Below are 19,243 nucleotides of genomic sequence, written 5' to 3'. Positions count from 1 at the left end.
GGGGTCCACTGTATGCCCTTTAATGCTCTCAACGGACACAAGTAGGAGAATAAGAAATCCTGGCATCTACTGGCCACTACTGGTATAGCAATTTAAGGCACTGCCTCTTGTATGACAGTCTCTAGCATTACGTTTTCCTTCTGGAGTTAGACTAGAAAGAGGCAGAAATCTGGTTCAGATTGTCTACTGAGCAAAACAATGCTACTGTTTAAATCCTGCCCAAGGGCTCTCTGATGCGATCCCTCTGCTCATTCTGCTGATGCCAGCCAGCTTGACCTTGGCACGGGACGTCCACCTCACTGCAGCTGCTGGGTCATTGGAGTCCGTCAGGTTGGCATAGCGAGAGGAGTCCTCCTCAAAGCCCTGGCCACCCCACGAAGGAATTTCCAAGGGAACGCTTAAGGAGTCGGGAGGAAGGGACAACGCCGACTCCCCGTTCTGACCGTTCTCAATGAGGGCTTCGTCAGGCACAATCTCAGACACAATCGCCAACCGTGGCGGCTCCCAGCCCTCCATCTTCTCCAGTTTTTTGGCAGGCGAGATTTGCCTCATCGTCATCGTAACACTGTCCCAGAAACAGTGCCCCTTTTCCGGCTTGTCCTTCTTCTCTTTCTCACCTTCCTTGAGCTTTTTGTTGGACCTTCGAAGGAACAGAGGGAGGGAGAGAAAGAGGTCAAAAGGTGAAGTTAGAGGGAACTTTGTGGACCGCCTGTATTGTCACCATAAATAGAAGCGACCAACTCGAGGAACCGGTGTTTATCGGAGATTTCAACACTGGAGACCGGAGTGTTCCCCCCCCCACACACTGGGCCATTATGGAGAAATTCCTTTATGTTTGTCACAACAAGGTCATTAATAAAGGTTTTCCTGTTCATACATGTTCCACTTCCTCAGCAGGTCTGAAAGATAACGTCTTGTAAAGGGCTTACATATAAACACATCCAAGTGGCTGGGTGTGACTCTGTTTTATCAAGTGGAAACTGTAAATGCTTTTTTTTGCTCCTGACACTTGGGCATTAATGACTGATATACCTGACAAAATCCTGGATACATTTTTATGCTCATTTTTGTAAATGAGTTTCTGAGTTTTCGTAAATGAGTAAGAATGCAATAAATTACAAGTTGTTTTTCCGTATATAATTTAATGAGCCATCTTTTGCTCTTTAGTGGCTATAGATGACTTAAATATATTTTTTAGGGAACATCATAATTATTGCTAATAATCCACAGTTTTTGCCATAATTTATAACATGTAGAAAAGGTTATGAGCTAGATTTTCTTATTTTTCAATAGTTTTCATCAATTGTTGTCCTACCTTTCTGAAAACCTGTCAATGTTTGAAATTAGACTTGGCTGAATTTTTAGCTCATTTTCAATCCAGTGTATAAAAGAGATTTTCTTTCCCTTTCTTCTACAGCAGTTTATTCTGTCATGGTCGGGTAAAGAAAAAGGGGTGCTAAAATCCAAACTAACTGTAGAAGACCTTTAAGAATGCTGTAAAAATATTTGTTACAAATTACAAAAAAGAAAAAGTATAAATGAAAGTGTCATTGAAGTTTACTCAGTTTGTCATAATTAGGAAACTACAATCGCAAACTCACACTTTGCGCTCTGCCGCCTTCACCCCGGACAGCAACAAGTGCTCGTCATCCTTAGAGGACAGCATCTTTTTCTCCTTCCTCTCCTTCTTTGACACCATCTTTTTCACCTTTGCCTCCTGACAAAAATTAAAAAGAATGAGGAAAAATGAGATTTGATTTTAAACATCACAGCTAAAAAAACATTTACAACCCCCATGTGTTGAATGTTAGTTGTCACTATTGCCTTATTTTGCAGAGATATGTTGCAGTTAAACCATGATAGGAATGCAAAGAAAGAGCCATTCGTTCAGCCTGTCAGTTGCTCATATTTTGCAAAATACTTGAAGCTTTTTGAGTGCGTTCCAGTGGGAGAAAACCCCTGATCTACTTAGCATCAGAATTCCTTCCTGCGTTTCATACATTCCTTATCAGCAAAGATGAAGCAAAGTTTTGACTTCCTTTCTTGCCAATGGAGAACTCCTAATCTCAGCTGTCAAGGTCTCGCCCTCTACTCCTCCTCCTCTTCCTCCTCCTCATATCCGTGCCGGCCTGCTCCCTCAGCGCAGAAAGGAATATTTGATTAATGGGTTTAACCTCTTTAAACCGCTCCTGTCGTTTCTTTATTCTGAGGTCAGGTTAAAACTCCAAACAAGGTGCACAATGTAGATCCGTTCACGTTCTGGACAGGAAGTTGCCTCAGCCGCTACAACAAGCAAGCAGCTTGTTTGTCCAAGAAGGCATTCTTTCCTCAAGCCAAACATGGACACCTTCAATCAGCTCCGTCACCGGATAAGGCTTCAGAACGCTGCAGCCAAGATTAAACAAACGTCCGCCAGTAAACAGGCCCTGCGTGTTTAACATTTGTTCAGCGTGTCCAAGAACAGATGATTCTGCTCGTGCTCTTCTTGTTGACGAGCGAAGAAACGAGTACAATCCTCTCACTTGCATGATTAACATATCCTGAAATAAATATTTAACCTCTCAGTCTAAGCTCCTTCAGGACCAGGTTTCTCTCCTGCCTCTATTGTTTCGCACCAGCTTGTTTCTTCAGTAGAATAAAGCTTCTCTTCAGCAGTCTGAGCTCTGAAGCAAAGGAACCAGATATGCCAAAACCACAGGGGGCGAGGGGGGTGCTTCTTATTGGACGTGAATGTGTGTGCAGCTGAATTCCACTCGCATGCTTGCACATACAGTGGCTAAACTACTCTCTGTCCATCTCGCCGGCCAAAAGGAGCTCCTTGATTTGCTGTGGGAGAATTACCTGCAGCTCCACAGACAATCCAGCTTTTATTTACCAGATTTGCGACATGAAAGCCGAGGGAGGCGTTACGCATTTTTTAAATACTCAGTTTTATTTTCTACGATACAAGTCAAACAACTGTAGATGTATTTGGTGACGCAAATCAGCATTTGGATTTTGAAACAATATTTCAGAACTGACGTCTTATCAATCGAAATATTTTCTCCGTAGCAGATCTACAAATGCTGAATTTGAAGACAATGACCATCACAGATTCATGCATACATAATTATCCTTTTAGTGATATTTTCTGCCATTATTTAAAACTTGACATTTTGGAATACACGATCTGACACTGTGGAGTTAATGCACTCAAAATGCAGAGGAAGCACCATTAAAAATGCTGCTGCTATTGTGCCTTGCTAAAATATTCTTCATTTTGATATTTCACAACCATCACAACCATAAACTAATGTATTTTTGCTAAAACTGATGTGAATGAAGCTAAACCTGTCACAAAAACCAATTAATCAACTAATTGCATGATGAATTAAAATGAGCTTGATAATTTACATTAATAATTTGTTATGGGCAATTTTGTTTACAGAGACATAATTTTTTTTTTTGTTGTTGTTTCAGCTGCGTTTGGTTTGTACTTCCTTTTTATTTCTCATTTTTGGTGGTTATGTTTTGTTTTGGATATTTAAAATGTCTTCCAATTATAGGGAGGAGTGTTCTGTACAAAATTAAGGCTCATCATTCTTTGAGAGGGTTATGCCATTACCAATATATTACTTAGAAATGGTTTCAAAACATCAAAATTATCATTTATCACAACAATATCTGGGACAATGGCTTAGATAAAAACATTTTCAGGTGTTAAAGTCTGACAATCTGTTGCCAGACTTGAAAACAACTGATGTTGATTAATGCTCTCCCCCCAGGATGACCGGTCTGAAGCTCTGGGGCAAAGAGGCAAAAACTTAACTCTCTGGAAGAGCGACGCGAGTAGAGACATCGATGAGTAGATTCAAATGCACAACAAAAAAGAAAACATCCATTTCTTAAATAAAAAAAAAACAAAACTTAAATATCCAAAAAGTTTGTGGTTGTGATATGACAATGTGTGAAAAATGTCAATATGTATAAATATTTGCAAGACATCAATCGTTTACACAAATGTTGCCACTGTGTAGATTTTTAATCGGTTTAAAAAATTTTTTAAACAGTCACTACTTTGAAACCCTTTTTGAACAAAAGCCCAAAATAATTATCTTGCAAGCACTGAGGAATTAAAGTCCTTCCAACCCACAACCTCTTCCAGGACTCCAGGACCACTTTCTCTGTCCAAGTGCGAGCATAAAACAACTAAGCATTTAAGAGTTATAGCCATTCGCACCAACCAACCAGCGTGCGGCTATTTTCGGCTTTGTTTTTCCTCCGCAGCAATTGTTCCAGTCCAAAAAAAACGCAGCTCCTCAAAAGAATGCTGCATTTCCTTCCCTTCTCCGGCCAACTACTCCCTCCACCTCACCAACAGGACACATCATCAAATATGCGCTTCCAACGAGGGTTGCACTTAGGAGCTGGAGGCAAAATGCAGCAGCAGGCCAGAGTTCAGAGACAACGCGGCACCCTGTGTTTGACTTGCAGTCAATCTTCACGCATGCGGACAACCACACCTCTGAGTGAGGACTCGCTGTCAGCACAGAATATGAGACGATACGCATCTCTCACGAACTAGGCGATGAGAGACAATCACCTGCTCAGAGAGAGGCCGACCTGTTTGTCAAAACGCATCAGAAATAAAACGTTTCAAAGGCACGAGGATGAAATCAGGGTTCTTATGCAGCTTTAAAAGTATGGAATCTCAAGCTGAGTATTCTCCCAGTCTGGATATGTTTAGAAAATGAAAACAGTAATATGGACCACTGTAATTTTACAGATTATCCAATTGTCTATAAGCTGTCTGTCCTTCCATCTATCTTCCCTTTTTATTTCCTTCCCGACTTTCTTTATGGTGTGCTTAGTTCCTTGTGTGCTACTTTGCTTCCTAATATATGTCCTTTCCTTCTTTTTCCCCCGTCTTGTGTTGTTCCGTCTCTGCAAAACAAACTGGTCAACGTTTCATTATAAATGTTCAGAGAGAATTTTTTCATCCACTCTTTGCACTAAAGACCGAGAAGGTGGTGAGAAAGAGTCATTATTTCCAGCGAAACAAGTTTTATATGGACATGAGATGAAACGACACGCGACGAAGAAGCCATTATTCCAAAAGCATAATGGCTTTTGGAATTATGCTTTTGGGTAATTGTTTCCCCGATCCCAGCGAGGAAACAACTCGGAGAAAAATAACTTATTTTCTGGGGATCTCATGAAACTAAAATAGAAATGTTTGGCCATTCACTTCACAAAATAGAGAGCATCAGCAGCAACATTGCAGCGGCTCTGAAAAGATACCACTAGTAGAGTCAGAAGGAATGGACCAGAGCTCCAGCAAGCTGCTGTAGAACAGTGAAATTATTTTAACCAATTTAGAGAGTTTCAAAGTATTCCACTGAATACATATGGAAACTTTTCAATTTAAAGAAGAAAAAAAAATCACCTAAAGAAAGCCAGATTATTTATTTAGCCAACAGAAATTATTTTAGTGATCCTAACAGACCTAAAGCTGGACATCAGTGTGTAAAAAGCTGTTTTCAACTGTATGTAAGAACTGTTGATATCTCCAGCTTCTAATCATACAGTAATATGGACATTGATAACTTTAGTACCCTAAATCAGTACTAATATGAGAACACTGTATGCAGTTGACAAAACTGATGAGGTGATTAAAAAGAGCAGCAATGTAAAAAAAAAAAAAAAAAAAAAACATCCAGTAAATGACATCACCTATGGCCACATGTTTGCCAGGGGTAAAGAACAACAGCACAATATGCAAAGATAGGGACGATAGCTGGTTTGTTTACAGATAAACACTGCGGCCTCAGCACTTCTCTCACCCTGCAGCCTCAACTCAGTGGGACAGTGTGTGCTCACAAGACACCGTCTGACCCAGTTTGGACATTATGAATTTACCAGCCCCGATGTCATTTTAAAAAATTTCGACCCCTTTTGGCAACGCAAGATTGCGTCTGCTGGTGATGCTGCAGGGATGTGCGTGAAGAGATAAGAGACCGAATGTTTCGTCCGTATCTTCGAGGACCATCTGTCAAAGCTAAAACAGTTGGAACTGCGTGAATGTTTGGAAGCTGATAGTGTGTTTTCATCGTTGCAATGTGCAAGCAGCTGTGACGTTGCCATGTACCTTGGCTAACGCAGTGCCAGCGTCCTCCTCCTCTTCCTCTCCCAGGTCTTTGTCCTGCAACACACACACACACACAGACAAACGCAATCAGAGACAAAACACCAACAGCCACCCAACAAAACCAGCTTATGCCATTTACTTTATGCTGCAACGACAGCGCGTGTGTTTGTTTTAGGAGAGCGTGCACGTTTTCCTGCAAAAGGGAAGGCAACTGTTGGAAGATAAACACAGTTTTCAGAGGGCTAGATGGAGGCACGGCTGGAGGAGTAGGGAGGACACGAGGAAACCACCGAGCTCCGAGGGCAGATTTAAACAAAGGACAGAAAATAAACCTTCACCTTGGGCATGTACGCTGCATTGTCGGGATTTGAGGATTATTTTTGGTTCAATTGTGTTTGATAGCTCAGACCGATTTCCCCTTTTAACCTGATATTTATTTTTTTTAATTTCTATAGTGTTTTCATTTGATTGTTCACTTAAAATATTTGTTAAAAGTTCCAATGTCTTGTCTGTTAAAACAGCTCATGATGAATACCTACAAATCAATGCAATGTATTGATTTGTAGGTATTCAAATCAAATTGATTTGTAGGTATTGTAGGTATTTAAAGAAAAGCTTTAAAGTGCTTTTCTTTAGCACTTTAAAGCTAAAGAAACACCATGGTGTTCATGGATGAGGCTGCAGCTGGTGGTGTAATGGTCTGAGCATATTTTCTTGGCGCACTTTTGTTTCTTTGGTTCACTAAGCAACATATGACAAAATTCAAATAATCTTAAACTCTGCTTCCTGCACATGACAATGAGTTGATTGTTCTCCAACTGCCTCCAGAGCCACCAGCTCTCAATCCAACTGAGCAACTTTGGGAGACAAGATAGATGCCAATATGAACCTAATCCCCGATGAACGTTCCTGAAACCTTGTTGAACTTAAGGTTTCAGGAACTTATGGTAGTTCTAAAAACAAAAAGGTGTTTGACTCAGCCCTAATGAGAAAATCCTTTCCTAAATCTGACCAGTGATGTTCCATTTTTCTGTTTAAATAACTAAAATGGTTTACATTTTACAAATTATTGTTTTGTTTTATTGACACTTTACATTTACTCTAGCCTTTTAGACACCATTTCTACCATCATTACTCCAAATCTCTGCAACTGCATCAGTTATTTTTAATGTTTTCCAGTAATTCTCCAATGAATGATGCAAATAAGATGTACATATACAAAAATAAGTGAAACACACACAAAAAAAACCTTTTGATTGATATTAACTGTGCTTAAAGACAAATCTGGTTTAGAATCTCACCCAAGGCATTAAAAGACAGTAAATGATAAAAGGCAGGCAGTCAGAAATCATCAGATGTGCAGTCAAGTTTTGAGACTCCTAAAACAAAGCCAGAACGTCTTCAAAAAGAGTCTAAACCCCAAACTCGGCTAACATCTAAAACCGTAGAGGCAGAGAAGGAGAAATAACGATGGCTGGACAAGTCTGAACAAGGTTTTTTGAGTGTGTGCCACAGAAGCTGATCAAAGAAAACACACACACTGATTACAGATTAGGGTTAAAGCCTAAAGACATTAGCAACTTTAAGATGAGGGAGAAGGAGGAGTCATGGTGGGAGTAGTATGTTAAATATCCCTAACAAGAATCAACAGAAGTTTGTTTACTGTTTATAAAGGAGAAATGAACATTTTTATTTTCACGTTTTACTTTCATGTTTCAAAAGGCCATAAAGACACACCTGTGCAATCAACACACACACACACACACACACACACACACACACACACACACACACACACACACACACACACACACACACACACACACACACAAATAGTATTTACTCACAGTTCTTAAATGCTTCACATTCTCAAAGTCTGGGCTCAAAAAGAGTTTCACCATCACACTGTACCACAGTGTGGACTAATTCAACATTTTGGAAACACACCATTGTTTAGGTACCTGGTTACAGGTTCAATACACCCAACTGGAAGAAGTCTCCATAACTACAAGTGCCTTACTGACCCTAACAATGAGCTTTGTGTATGCATCACCGAGGCCTTTTTATTGAATGGACCTAATCAGGTCGACACTCAGCTACACCAAGACTGACCAGAAAAAGTCAACTTAGATAACATTATTTGTTTTTCTGGGGAAAAACCCACAGCCTGTGCCTGTGTTCAACCCAACCATATATTATAAAGGTCTATCAAAAGCTACGTCTGTCTTTACCGTCATGGCTTGGCGTCCTCTATACCCGAGTACCAAGCAAATTACTAATAAGTTCAAACATATTTTGCATAACTTACCAATTTCTTTCCAAAAGAAAAATGTTGGGATAGATACATTTAGTTTTTGCATATTGTTTTAGTTCCCTGTTCTCACATCAAATTACAATTTTAATATTGTCATTATTGTTACTATGATTGTGTAAGCAAACAAAGTTACAGATTCCTCCATTTAAACACCATGAGCTTATTTCCCTCAACACCAAAGTATATTTATAATTTTAAAAAGATTAACTTGAATTTAGGAGATGAGACAAATCCTCATTTAACTTAACCCTCTTCCCTTCATCAAAAGATTAACTTTATTTAATCTTCTGTTTTCCTGCTTTAAAGCCTAATGCTTCAGATGAGAGGTCGTCTTTAAGTTTAGCTCAGTTCCAAGGTAATCTTTCGTGATCTGTGAGAGAATTGCTCAGTATTCAGGTGCAATGCGCTTCAAGCTAAAGGCAAATATTCCCCTTCTTCAGGTCTACAGCTGAACTTCAATAGCGAGTGAGTGATGAAGGAGAAAAACAGACAGAGGCTGTGCAGATGGCCCAGAGCGGGATGGAGGCAGGAGGAGAACGATGGTGTCTTTAGAGTCTGTGTTTTATCCTCACTTTACCTTTTATCTTCCTTCTTATTCTCCATCTCAGGGCGTTTCATCCCTTTACACATTGTCTGAACCTGCCTGCCTCCAGTGTTTAGTTCTGATCTAACACAAACAAGCCATCCGTTTCCAAAATTAATCCCCAAGACCGTTTTAACAATAAGCCCTAAGAGATTATTAATAAACTACATAAGAAAGGTGACCACTACTACCATAAGTAAATGTATACTTCTGTTAGTTTAAGATGAAGAGAAAAGTAAGCAAACAATATCATAAACCTCTACTAATTGAATAATGAAGTCAGACTTGATGGCTGCAAGGTTTCCAGAATCTGCAACTTAAAAACAATCTAAAGAAAAAAAGGTTTTGGGTTACTTTTATACCACATCTGACTTTCAGGTCAGTTTTGGACAGTTGGTTTTTGATCGTATAAATACACTTTGCTAAAGTTTTGTCATCTTACATGTTTTCATACTTTTCTGTTCTACAGTGCCAATTACATTCTATTTAAAAAAAATCATTAATCATCTAACTTCCTTGTTTTTGAACATTAATATGCATATCCATCTTTTTACATGCCTCATGTCCCCAATCCCTAAACCAGCTTTATTTCATTAAAATGTTGGAATATTTTTGTTGCAGTAATGCTCATTTACTAAATTATCAAAATATAGAATCCTTTTATAATCAACTTCTTACTGTGAATTTTGTTGTTATTTTAACCCCAACATCTTTGAGTTGTGACCCATTTCAACAATTTACAGAACAGAAAAAAATATATATGAACATTGAAAACTTCTTTTGATTCTTGTATTTCTGCACACAGCTTTCTCATTTGAATAAGTGGAAGGAAAAACACTGCCTTTCCAGACTGTGCTATCATAACTTCCATCCTGTATCCCTGACAGGGTTGGCGCTCGCCTCTCCGCTGTGTTTATGACATTTTACGATCCGACCTCTTGACCCCTTGGACATGCTTTACTGCCACGGTGACTCGAGGAGACCTCCCCGACGACTTTTCCCAGGACATCATAGTCAGAGTTGACTCTAACTCTGATCTCAGAACTGCTGCTGACAGGCAAGCAACTCTAATGGTCACAGGGCAAACTGAACTCGGGGACGGACGTCACAAGTGAGGGGCGCGTGTATTCGTTCCCAGGATGGAAGTTCAATAAAGTTCAGTCAAGGGTCTTAAATGTTGACATTAGCACGGCAAGAGCTGAAAAAAGATGATGAATCATGATGCAGTAGCCTGCAATATGATAAATACTTGTCTGCGTCTTTGCTGGATGAAGGAAAGATTGAGCAAAAATGGACGATGAAATGTCAGATTTACACTTTTGAAACTTAACACTTTGATATACTCAGTGTTTTCTCAGATTACTTAAAAATCTTCCAAAAAAAAAACAAACCTTGACTTATTGCATTATTTACGCCAATTTCTATGTCACAAAGTTGATTAGATAAGCGTTCACATTATTTTAACTGTTATGACGCAAACTAATCCAAGAAAAAAAAGTTCCATACGAGTTTCAGAGATTAATCCATCGACAGATAGGAAACTGGAAAATGATGACCTCCCTTCTGTTTAACTGGAATGCTAGCTAGAAGCGTGCGCCTAAGAATATCACACTTTTATTCAAGTCGATTTCAAATTCCACCAGATAAAAAAGAAAAAATATTATATACACAAGACTCCCAAAAGATAAACATGTCATCTTTCTTTTTCCTATGTGCCGGGACTGTTGGAGGCCTGTCCTCCTATTTAGGTGTGGAGTATTCTGTGTGTGTGCTTCGTAATCACCTCCTTAAAAAAGAAAAAGACAGGGCCCAACTGCTGGTTAGTGCTGATACAGAGACTTTTTGGACCTCAGCAATACGCAGCTGTGGCTCATCTGGGATACATGGACACGATCGCATCACATAGACACAACAAGAAAAACAGGCTTGAAATATCCAACCTGCCAACTAAAGAAAAACAACATAAACGGCGGAGTTATATCTTCAATCCAAATCCTAGCTTATGCTGTTGGTTAAACACCGTGTTAAAGGTGAAAAGGTGACAAAGTCTGGAAAGGTTAAGGTTTCAAAACTTTGAAAAACTTCCATCATGCCAATCCTGCAGCTTAAAGCCGTTAAAACAAGAGGCAGGGGAAAAGAGTGACCACTCAAGAGTTTTCAGTCAACTGAAGGTTAATATCAAAGCCAGCAAATATCAGCCAGCGTTGACAACTTAGCAACTTTGTCTTGTTTTTTTAGTGACTTTTCAGATGCTTCTGGAAAAAGAAAAAAAATCACTAGAGGCAAAAAAAGAAAAACGCTTTCTGATGTCATCAGCAACACAGAGTTAAAAGCACACAGGCATCTCAACTGTTTATGGCATCTTATTATCCACCTCTTTACCCTCTTTTGAGATACTTTTCTTCCTCCACTAGCAATATAACGTCACAACCAGCACATCCCGCTGGCAGCTTGCAAACTCTATTTTTAAGACCATGTTATGCTAATGAAAGTGTTGGCTTATGCTCTTTTGAAGCATAAACATCAATGGAAAGCTGAAGTTGTATTTTCTGCCACCAAGGAAGAAGCGACGCTTTGTTCATCTGCGCAGAAACAGGTGGGGGAGAGGCTGATCTTAATGAATGCTCCACACAGCCTAAGAAACTTACTTCATGTCACATTTACCACATTAACATCACATTTAAAGGACTTCCGTAGGAGCATATGATGGAAATTTGTTCCAGTTTTAGAATCTATACTTTTTAGAATAGAATGGCCATGTCCAAAAACTAAAACTAAAACTATCAGCTTGTCAAAAAGCATGAATTTTAAAACTCAGGTCAGTTTGAGTGTAATAGTTTAAATCCAAATATGCAAACATGATATCCTGTAAAGATATACATTTTTTACAATAATTAATTGAATACACTAAAACAACGTATTCTTGCTTTGAACTGACGCAGAATCTCAACCCAATTTTTTTTTTCCTTCATTTTTCGCTGAAGCACCTGCAGTTCATCCAATTAAAATGCCTTGAAAACTACTGGGGTTCAACTCGTGAGAAGTGTATCTTCAGCTGACCTGACATGGCTGAAGGCACTTGTTCACCTCCTCTTGCTTCCTGCCCATAACTGCTCTGCACGTTCACTTTTAACCAAGTTAAAAACAAAACGATCCTCAGATTCGGGAGCATGTTCTTAAATCTAAAGATGAAAATGCATTTAAATGGGAACAAAAAAAAACATTAATATAATTGGCTGAACTACTTTAAAGCAGCAACAAAGGAACCAGTTGCGTTAATGAGGTTATTGTTCAGACCGCTGCTTCCTCCCCGTCCTGTTTCATTACCTTGTAGGAGTGATGATAATGCCAGGACATGTCGTCTTCCTCTGACGCATAATCCACCAGTACTTTACTCTTGGTTTTCTTGAACATATCTCCACTTGTCGCTGACAAGAGTAGCCGAAAAATGTCCAGGTAAGGCAACTGTCGAGTTCGGCACACCAGAGAAAAAGTTTACCCCGCTCCGTTTAGTGCCCGTTTGTTTTTCGGGTTTTTGTCGCAGCGCAGCACCACCGCAACGCGGCCAATTGTTTCGGGTCTTCCTCCCGCTGCAAATCCAAACGCCGTACTTTTCCCTCCTCTCTCCTCTGAAATCAGCCCAACAACAGAGAGCTGCGGCGAGGTGGTGTGTTTCGTGAGTGTTTTTGCCTCTTTTTTTTTACGCTGCGTTTTTACGCATTTTGGACCACCTGGACTTTAGACTTTAGCTCCTCCTATGTCACCCCCCACCTACGCCTCCAATTCTGGTTCCTTGAAGTTGCCATGGCAGGAGGAGGAAGGGGGTCACACTTCTTATCTTGTGCCTAAACAAACATTAGACCGATAATGCATGTGAAACTATTCAACTTTTTTTTTTATATTATTATTTTAGAAAAAATACTTTATAAGTCCCTTTTAAAATATTGATACCCCTTGAATTTTTCTGAAAACATTTTGACCACAACCAGATATTTGAGAGTATTTTACTAAAACATTATGGAATAGTTAATTAAAATGGACATAATTATGAAGTTCGAGGAAATTATATATATATATATATATAAAAACTTGGCTATTTTTGCAAAAAGCTGAATTTAAAGATACATTTTTCTTTGATTGTGACTTTAGCATCTTTGCACATCTATAATAAAAGTTTTTCTGCATTACAAAATTGGATAGCGAATATCTGTGAAAATGAATATTCAAGTCTTGCAAAAGATTCCCCAGTGACGAGTCCAATGGCGCACGCTTTCATGTAAACCATCCCATCGTCACTCTGGCTGTGTGTTTAGTGATGCCATGCTGAAAAATGAGCTTCTCCCCCATCTCGAAACTTTAGCGGCTTGTATTTTGTTAATTTATCCAGGAACTCTGATCTTGCTGAAGGAAAACATGCCCACAGCCTGATGCTGCACTGATGGTTTCCAAGTCCACTTTATTTCTAAAGCACATTTGAAACACAGAAGCTTAAGCCTAAAGTGGTGCACAAAAATAGGACAGAGGAGAAAATGAAAATCCGGATCTAAAGCAACAATGAAAATGCTCTCATTAAAACACTTTCGTAAAATCAAAGAAAGACGATAAAAAGAACATATCAAGTCATACTGGACAAAACTATTGAAAAACGTTTTCTGATCTAAATCGATTACTTATTTCAATGTGTGCTCTGTCCTCTACATGACTAGTAGGTTAGCTGCTTTCACAAGCTTTTACCATTTTTTGTAAATGGACTGAACAATACTCTATAAGATGTAAGAAGATTGTTTTATGAGCTACCCTGCTTTCAAAAAGTATAATTTGGTTTCATGATTCTGCTCTACCTCATGCTGCTCTTGCTTCCTTCTTCTAAGAAAATACACTATGATGTAGAAATGTGGAAAAAGTTCAAGGATTATTAATTATTTTGTATCAAATACCAGTGATAAAGTTTAGATTATGCGGCCTTCAGTTTCTGAGACTTGCATTTAGATAAGTTATTTAGCTCAAAGCTGTTCTTCCAGAAATCTTTTAACAGAGTACAAACAATTTGAGATGTAGGAGCAGGTCCAAGCAAAGTTCATCGGTTCTTTTCTCTCTGTCCTTCCTTTAGAAGCCCTTGGCATGGAAAAAAACTGGATCACAAGAGTTTAAGGAGTCAGGTGGCATATTTACTATAGACAGAGACTGTTTGTTGTATAAAGCATAAGCCGCAGAATTTACAGTGCTGAAAATGAAATCCCTTTCCCCCTCTGTGAGAGGCCTCCAGAGGAAACAAATAACACATTATGCTGGAGGGCTGACCCCTTAAAATAGCCACAGTTCAGCCACCTCCTCGGCTAAGACCCCTCACCTGATCCAAAGATTTGTAACGTCCCACTTCCACATTCAAACGGTGAGTCATTTTGGAACATGCAGGGAAAATAAATGTTTCCAGAGCTCTTCAACACATCGGACAGGGGTTGCTTTGATGATCCAGGTGACGTGATAAAGTAATAAATTAACCATTTGTTTCTCTGGGATAAAGTTTTTTAGTGGTGTTTGTGCTTTTGTTGGTGCCAGTTGACATAAACCATGACTGCCTGTTAAGATGAGTCTATCAACGCACATTAAGGAGGTCATTGACCTTTAACCCTGAAGCCTTTAGAGCTCTTCAAGGTGCAGCATTCCCATCCCAGTCTATTTCAAAAAGGCCAATTTAAAGTTTACGTGCGTCTTGCTGTCTGAGACAACCATCCTTAATCACTTCTTTAGGTTGTCTTCATCCTTTCCAGTGATATGCCTTCCTTTTTTTAAAGAAAACACCCACCGTCCATCTGAACTGATGGCCTGTCAGTTCAGGTGGACGGTGGGTTTTTTGTTTTTGTTTTCCTGCTGTAGATGAAAGCTGGTGGAGACACGCTTCAGATTTTTATTTGAGAAAAAGTCTGAAAGCTGTCTATTATTCTGCTTCCACTTCACTGTTATGCAATACTCTGTGTCAATGTATGACATTCACCAAAGTTTATGGCTGTATGTGATGAAATGTGGGAAAGGAGATGTACATTTCTGAGCTCCAGATATTTGGATGTTGACTCTCATACAGCATATGCGTCATTTCCTGCCTTTATTTTTTTCTACACATGCGTCTTTAGTGAGTTCATTTGTACTTCATTCGACATTAATTTCCACAAAACATATCTGTGAAATTATGGCACAGATTTTTTTTGGTCGATCCTGCTCACTCAGAGTTCCATGTTTTTCTGTTTTGTGTCATTTTTTAGTTTTTCTGACGTCTTCTGGTGGAATTACAACAACCCCCACAAACTGTTTATGTTCTTCATTTCACCCTGCTTGAGTCTGCTCCTCTGGACAACTTCCCGTGCTTGACCTCCACTAATTTAATTATATTTGAATTTAGGACTGTAAACCGTGGACTCATGAACCCTGAGATAATGCTTCTGTTCTTGCCCATTTTCCCATGCACATATATATCATAGTTTTGTTATGTGATAAATTAGAGTAAATAAATTTGTGCAGAACAGGCTAACAGATTGCTGTAGGTTTACAGATTTCAGATACATACTACTTAAATACATAAAAGGAGAAAATCTTAAAAGTGTAATGTGTGGTAAATTTTTTTATTTTCACAAAAAACACAATTTAACAGTTTTTGTGAAAAATCCTCATTTCCTAAACAAAACCAAAGCAAAAGAAAGAAATAAAAACTGAAATATTCTTCAACTTATAAATTTTTTTTAATTATTACAATGGTAGGATGAGTTGTGATAATAGCCAATGAGACTTAATATTTCCAAACAACACATCTATTTCCTGATTACATTTTTTAAGAGCCAATCCTAAGATGGTTGTTCAAATTGGATTGCCAAATTTAACTTTAATGTGGATCTGTCCAGATGAATATTTAAAGTCTGTGTGACTTCATTGTCGTCAATTAAAATTAGACTACAGAAATGACTGTTCATGGTCGAGTGTAGACTTAAAATTTATTACATTTCAGCCTAAAGACTAAAGATGAACCTAAGTAAAAATTAACATTGGTTTTATGTTTCTTTTTACTAAGTTTGTGATAACAGGATGCCCTCCAGTTTCAGTTAAATGTAATATCATCCACTTTACAGATAACTTCATGCCGCTTTTAAATCTTGAATTAACGTCATCCAATCCCCAGAAATGTTAGACAATAGGACAACAAATCTTCACCCAAGGATCCCGTAGGGTTCCTGATTTGAGCTGTTCTGATCTCTTTGTGGATCTTCCTGAACCAAACGGGTTTCATAGGTGACATGTGAGCAACTCTGATGTTTGAGACGCCAGGTCGAATCTGGCAGGGTCAAGCCGCCATGGAGGAAACAAAGCTGGGATTGTCCGCTGTACTTTTACAGTCACACTCGGACAGATTTAACACACATGTTAAAGTTAGTTTTGTTTTGTTTGTTTTTTCTTCCAAAGCAGAGTTCGTCATCTTTTTGGCAGTGCAGTTAATTCTGTAGTTATTTACTTTTGCCTCATGAGGATCTTGAAAACTTAAGACGTCTTTGGCAAAACCAGGATATGGTCGTTAGAAGACGGCCTTGTAATTATTTTCAAGCTAGTGTGATTATAATTCTGTCACATGAGAATGAAATGGATAAAAGAACAAGGTGTAATTTTAAAGTTAAAGAAAAAAAGTCCATTAAAAAAGGACACGCAAATTATATGAACATGTATTCTGTCTGTAGCTTTAATGGACTTTTTTTTTTTTTACTTTACTTTATTGTACATCTTGTTACATTACTAATGTTCATGTCATGCTGTGAACAGAAAGAGCGCCAGCTGAGATTAACTGTGACTCAGCAACGTCTTGATGAGATTCTCAGGTCATCACGTCGGGATGTCGTTAGCCAGGAAAAGAGATTAGAGCTTTAATTACATTCACAGGCCAAGTCACAAAGATGTTCCTCAGAGACTCGGTTAAGCTGCAGTGAATGGCTAGGATCTGCCGAGTGACGCTCCAGGTTTCACTGAAGTGATGCAGCACATTTTATAAATCATTGACTTATTTGTATTGGAGCTTGGCTCTGCACATCTTGTGACCAAAATAGTTGAAAATATCGAAAACCATCAGTCATTTTTCTTCAACTTTATATGTTACTTGGTGTTGGTCCACAATCAAACCTTGAGCTGAGGTTTGTGCCTGTAATGTGGCAAGTTGAAAACCGAACACTGTCCTATTGTACGTTATCAATAAGAAGATACACTTAGACTTAAGCTTCTCTTCCAGAACAGCCCTCCATAATAATTTGATAAAAACATTTTTGTGTACTTTTCATGACAGTTATTAAAGTTAACTGTTGTTCTTGTGACAATAACACATATTTCCTCTTTTTTTTTTCTGGCAGGGAATCTCAAAGCTGAAGTAATGCTGCTGGATGTTGTAAAGACTGGAGAACTGAATGATGAACTAAAAAAACAGCTTTGCAGGAAAATAGCAAAAGGTCAGAGAGAGGCGGTGCAGTGAGGTGGTAGTACCGCTCTTCATGCAAAGGAACTTGGAAAATACGTGCTCTTTTACACATTTAAGCAGCTTTTTAAAGTAAAGGTAACTCTTTGTTCCATTGGTTAGTGAGGCAGCTGCCCACAGGGTTGAATGTGTCTTTAGTGGCTACATTCTTCCTCAGCATCTTTTCTAATAAATCCAACTGAGGGCATTTAATAAAAGCATTGACTTAGACATATAATCTGCTGGTTAAGCACAGGAAATGTCAACATTTACTAAGAGGTAATTTTGTGTCAAGCCTCATCAGTCGTGGACTGCAAACCCAAAATAGATTAGGTGTGTCTCAGCATATTCACCTCCTTCTTAGTGTTTGGGGATAAGATGTCATGTGGGATTGTAAAGAATTTTCCAGGCACATTTGGCCATTTTATAGCATAACCAAGTAACTGTGATACCTTCAATTGTCATGAAAATGCTGTATTGAAAATCACCTGAAAGAATTTTTTTTTTATTTTACATTATAGTCATCTGACAACTTGAAATTGGCCTCTGTCTCTTTAAGCACTATCTGCCGTTTTCTGACACTCTTCACAACAATGTCTCTCCATGCTGCCCACTGATGCGATTTACAACTGTTCATAGGAGCGTTGGACTGAGAAGTAGTTCCACCAGGTGTTTGCTAATTGCTGCTGCCGCTAGTCTAGAGGAGCTGTGTGGGGATGCTCTGTGGGACGGGAGCTTGACTAGGGACTAATAAGCAGCACATTTTATGAGCGTTTAAGGACCCCCCAAATGGCTGCTATAGGATTTCTCAAACATGCACGAATGATCAAAGCAACACTCTATGTATGCTTTTGATGAGGGAATAACATTATAAGTTGATTTTGAATAATTCCCCCCCAGCTCCCTCTTGAAAAGAGTTCTGAAGCAGCAGAACAGAAGAGTTGTCCTGGATCTTATAGGGATACTTGATCCTTGAAAATCTGGAATCGTAGGCTCTGCACAGAGCATGAAAGTGATACATCAGACAAACTCTTGCTTTTCTCTGTGAACAACAAAATGACCTGCAGCAGGTTGAATGCTCTTTGACCTAAGCATATTGGTTATATTCTTCTCATTTTTGTTTCCATAAAGACTTTGAATAGCCTGACATTCTACCGGTGATTTTGTGCTATAATGTATAATTTAAAACAAATGCCAACACAACTTCACACTCACTCCTCTTCTGCAGTAAAGACATTCAGCTCTTTGTCGTTCCCTGCAAGGCAGAGTAACAAGAGCCTCCTGAATGAGTTGCAATAGAAACACAAAGGGCCTCTGTTTGTATGTGTTCACATCTGTTAGCATGGAGAGAGTGAAGAAAGAAGCTGTCTCTGTCCAGGACTCTTCTCTTACCTGAGGGAGGGGAAAGTTGATTAAAAAAAAAAAGAAAAAAGAAAAGTCTAGCTCTACTCGTGTCTCCACCTGCACAAACCACGTGGATCTACTTATGTGTCTGAGCGTCAACCGAGGAGCAGGTCACAGCCGACATCAGGAACTCATGCAGGTCATTCTCAAAAAATTAGCATATTGTGATAAAGTTCATTATTTTCCATAATGTAATGATAAAAATTAAACTCTCATATATTTTAGATTCATTGCACACCAACTGAAATATTTCAGGTCTTTTATTGTTTTAATACTGATGATTTTGGCATACAGCTCATGAAAACCCAAARTCCCTGTCTCAAAAAATTAGCATAT

General features: G+C 38.8%; 1 protein-coding gene across 1 annotated transcript; it reads right to left on the bottom strand.

The window, feature by feature from the left end:
* Positions 1–6: 6 nt before the first annotated feature.
* Positions 7–12,802, bottom strand: si:ch211-225h24.2 (testis development-related protein). Its single transcript, XM_008397775.2, has 4 exons — positions 12,352–12,802; positions 6,128–6,181; positions 1,602–1,717; positions 7–640 (listed from the first exon to the last, which is right to left on the bottom strand). The coding sequence occupies exons 1-4, from the start codon at positions 12,436–12,438 to the stop codon at positions 202–204; spliced, it is 696 nt and encodes a 231-aa protein (XP_008395997.1). The 5' UTR covers positions 12,439–12,802; the 3' UTR covers positions 7–201.
* Positions 12,803–19,243: the final 6,441 nt, after the last annotated feature.

Source organism: Poecilia reticulata, linkage group LG21, assembly GCF_000633615.1.
Source record: "Poecilia reticulata strain Guanapo linkage group LG21, Guppy_female_1.0+MT, whole genome shotgun sequence".
Lineage (NCBI taxonomy): Eukaryota > Metazoa > Chordata > Actinopteri > Cyprinodontiformes > Poeciliidae > Poecilia > Poecilia reticulata.
This window is presented reverse-complemented; position numbering and strand designations above follow the sequence as displayed.

Coding starts and splice junctions, on each gene's coding strand:
- si:ch211-225h24.2 (XM_008397775.2), bottom strand. CDS start 12,438: ATGTTCAAGAAAACCAAGAGTAAAGTACTGGTGGATTATGCGTCAGAG. Junction 6,182..12,351: donor ATTATCATCACTCCTACAAG/GTAATGAAACAG, acceptor TGTGTGTTGCAG/GACAAAGACCTGGGAGAGGA. Junction 641..1,601: donor AAGGCGGCAGAGCGCAAAGT/GTGAGTTTGCGA, acceptor GTTCCTTCGAAG/GTCCAACAAAAAGCTCAAGG.